This window comes from Cynoglossus semilaevis, chromosome 3 (assembly GCF_000523025.1).
Source record: "Cynoglossus semilaevis isolate Cse_v1.0 chromosome 3, Cse_v1.0, whole genome shotgun sequence".
Taxonomy (NCBI): domain Eukaryota; kingdom Metazoa; phylum Chordata; class Actinopteri; order Pleuronectiformes; family Cynoglossidae; genus Cynoglossus; species Cynoglossus semilaevis.
Window position 1 is genome coordinate 13,715,009 of NC_024309.1, and position 3,366 is coordinate 13,718,374.

At 41.5% G+C, this 3,366-nt stretch overlaps 1 protein-coding gene across 2 annotated transcripts in view; it reads left to right on the top strand.

Annotated features, from left to right (window-relative positions):
* vps41 (VPS41 subunit of HOPS complex) overlaps positions 1-3,366 on the top strand; it is a 15,276-nt gene that overhangs the window by 645 nt on the left and 11,265 nt on the right. For both annotated transcript variants that reach the window (XM_008308230.3, XM_025054460.1), the window contains one exon: positions 2,354-2,461. In XM_008308230.3, coding sequence (XP_008306452.1) covers positions 2,354-2,461 — 108 coding nt within the window. The remainder of the gene's footprint in view (positions 1-2,353; positions 2,462-3,366) is intronic.

The window sequence follows — 3,366 nt, forward strand, 5'->3', positions numbered from 1 at the left end:
AATAGTTCTGTCCGGCTCGGATGATGTTTGAACTTCAGTGTAAAGAACACTGGCTGCTCTAAGGGCCTGTTATACATAGCCTGGCTCTTATCAACACAGCTTGATCCCGAAAGGATCTTTGTCAAGAGTTTGAAAGGTGTCAAACACTCATAAATTTCAGACAGCTCTACGGATCCATCAATATTACGACTGGACTTTGGAATCTTACAGTACACTGGAGCCTCAGAGATTCACTCAAGTAGGCTAAATAAAACATGGCGTTGTGCTCCAGGATGGCAGAAGGAGAGGAGTTTTGTCTTTCTCTTTTGGAGGCAGAGAATAGAATAAAGTGTAAGTGAGAGGCTGCAGCGTGTGTCCACATCTGCTGTTAAATATGATGTAAGGAGAAACATCCAGGTGTGTAAATATGAGTTTGTACATTTAGTTTTTGTTTTGTTTAGAGAGTATTCTGTTCTGTAGGGAAGATTCAGAGACAGGGGATTTGGCAATCACGTGTTGTTTCTTAAGGTCGGGGGACAAAGAATTACTCCAGCGGAATACTGCAGAATACTGTAGTCTTTGTCTTACGCTGCAGATACTGCGTTCTGGTAAAAAAAAAAAAAACAATTCATTTTTTGATTGTGTTTTGTTCAGAAAATCCTCAATGTCATTCCACTGGAATGAGTCCAATTTTGACTGCGATCAGGGGGCAGTGATGGGGGGGCTGTTGCATCAGTTACCCTACAAATATTTGATCCCTTAAAACTTGTATTTATTCAGTGGTTCCCAAAGTGGGGGCATTTAAATTTCAGTATATATGTTTCAATGTCATACATTTAAAAAAATGGCAGAATAATGCTTTTTTTTTTCTTTCTAAATGTCCACGGACATTATATGTGAGTGTTTTTCCACAGCAGAAAGGCAACTTTAATAAACAGCAGCCGATTTAATTCCCAACACCTGAGGTCGGAGAATATGGCATAAACGTGTTTGCACACACAAAGGCCAGCAAAGTACCTGACAAAACAGAGGTGGAGACTGAGTGCCTATTGATGGCAAAAGTTAAAATGGGGATGAAGTTTGCCTTTGTTGTTTGATACGCCTTTGAAAGCCGTGACAGTGCCCTCGCATCAGAAATCTCACGAGCAGAGTACACAGGAAATAGCCCAGACACGGCGTTGTTGAGTGGGAAAGGATTGTTTTTGAAAATAACATTTTTTCCACGCTATTGTCCCCCTGCCTCTAACCCACTTGCACATAATGGCAGACAATGTTTTGAGTTGATGCACCTTCTGGGCAGCCACAGACTGTGCAGCATTGGTTATAAAGTGAATTATGGCTCCCATTCAGGCTGTTAGTGGCCGCAAATGTCGCCTCACGCCGGAAAGTGTCGCACGGTGGAAAACCTCAAGTTTCTTGGATGGGAAAAAGACAATTCCAGTATTTTACTGAATTGACTCTGGATGGAAAGATGAGGATTATCTTATGCTGCAGTCCATGCAAGTTGATGGTGAATTTCACGGCACGTGAGGTCCAGTAGGAACCGATCCGTCTGGGTTTCTGTTATTGTTATTCTAATGGTGAGGACTCTGAACACATAACTGAAAATAAATGGGACCTGTTGTTTATGTTTTTGTGTCTTTGCCCGTGATGAACTGACTGTATGATAAAATGTGTTGATGTGTCTGACAAATGTGTGACGTTTCCAGTCTTTTCAAAAATAATTCTGAATTTTCATCAACTGCAGAACTCCTGGTTTTTCTTTTTTTATTATTATTATTCTAGACAATTTAATGTGTAATCTTATACATATATATGTAGTCTGTAGTTATTTTTTAATTAAAATGTCAGCTTTTGATTTTAAATTTTAGAAAGGAAATCACACGCCTTATTTACATGACTTTTTTGTGTGGAAAAAATCCCACTTAAAAAACACTCCAAACCGAATTTTTTCACTCAATTTTTTATCTCGTGGGCCCCCTAGTGGCAGCATGCGCACCCCTGAAACCCTGAAATTTTACTTCTTTAAATTTTTAATTTATATGTTGGCAAATTTTAGTGTGTATTTTCTCTCCGGATCGTCTTCTAAACCACCACAACCTTAATGTTACGCGACGTCCACAGGTTTCCTTACAGACCTTTTAGAAGTTATACTGAAGACATAAAGTGACCTCCTCTGTCACAGACACACGCTGAGGATTTAAATGACTCGAGGTGGACATTTTGTCTCTCTCAGCTCAGTGCGTGAAAGCTTTTGTCAGGGGATTTCAGAAACGCTCTCACCTTTGCCAGAGGACGCCGTGTTGCTGTAATGAATGCCTTTAGGAAAATGATATAGTGAGAGCCCGTCTTAGGAGTCTGCTTTCTCAACCAGGAGGAGGACAGCCAGGAGGAGCCCAAGCTGAAGTACGAGAGGCTCTCCAACGGGGTCACCGAAATCCTGCAGAAGGATGCAGCCAGCTGTATGACCGTCCATGACAAGGTAGAGGTTAAAATCCATCCACCGCCAGAGGACATTTCACTTTCTTGCTGGACAAGCTCTGCTTCTTTGATGCTAATTAATATGCTTAACTATTAGTAATTAAATAATAAATGACAAGCTTTGGTTACCTCACGCCCCCTAGTTTTTCTGGGGCTGGATTATTTTAACGCCTGTTTAAAAGCAGTGTTCTGATTGGCTGGTTTCTGTGCCTGTACCTTTAAATAATAATGAGCCACAGACTCCGCCCACCTCTTCCACTGAGGTACGTCCTAAGAATGCAATCAAACAGCAGTGGTGGTAGGATGGGTGGGGCTATTCAAAGCAGGGGGTGTGGCCATTAGCATCACTGTGTGACATCACAAGGTGGGTGAAATAAAAACGGTCGTTTTTAGACGTATGTCCAGATTTTGTCCGATTATAAACCTTCTACTGAAGTTGTCTTTAAACTATTCACTTCATTATTGTCGTCTTCAAACCTTGTCGTCCTCCTCTCTGGTGATGCTTTAATGCTAACGCTAGGCTACTAACAGCTGACGGATTCTTTTCTCACCTGGTCCAGTTTTTTTCCCCTCTCACATCAACAACCTCGGTTCTTTCTTTTTCTTTTTCTACTTTTAAATATCGACATTGATGAGAATGTCACTCAGAGCAGGACGGTTAATCGTCTTGGCACCAGAAGACGAGCAGAAGTCGTGCACACTCACCTCCCCCTCACCTTATGTTTTATTAACTCCTATTGATTTTCACTTCTTTTTTTCTTTTTTTTTCTTGGAGGATTCTGCTTTTATGACCTCAGAACGGCCACAGTCGGAGACATTGCTTTGCTGAAATTCTAAATTTGATCCGACCGTCTTCCTTCATGGGATTTTCCGTCGCCCTCTGTCACCGCTGCTACCTGAGTGGTC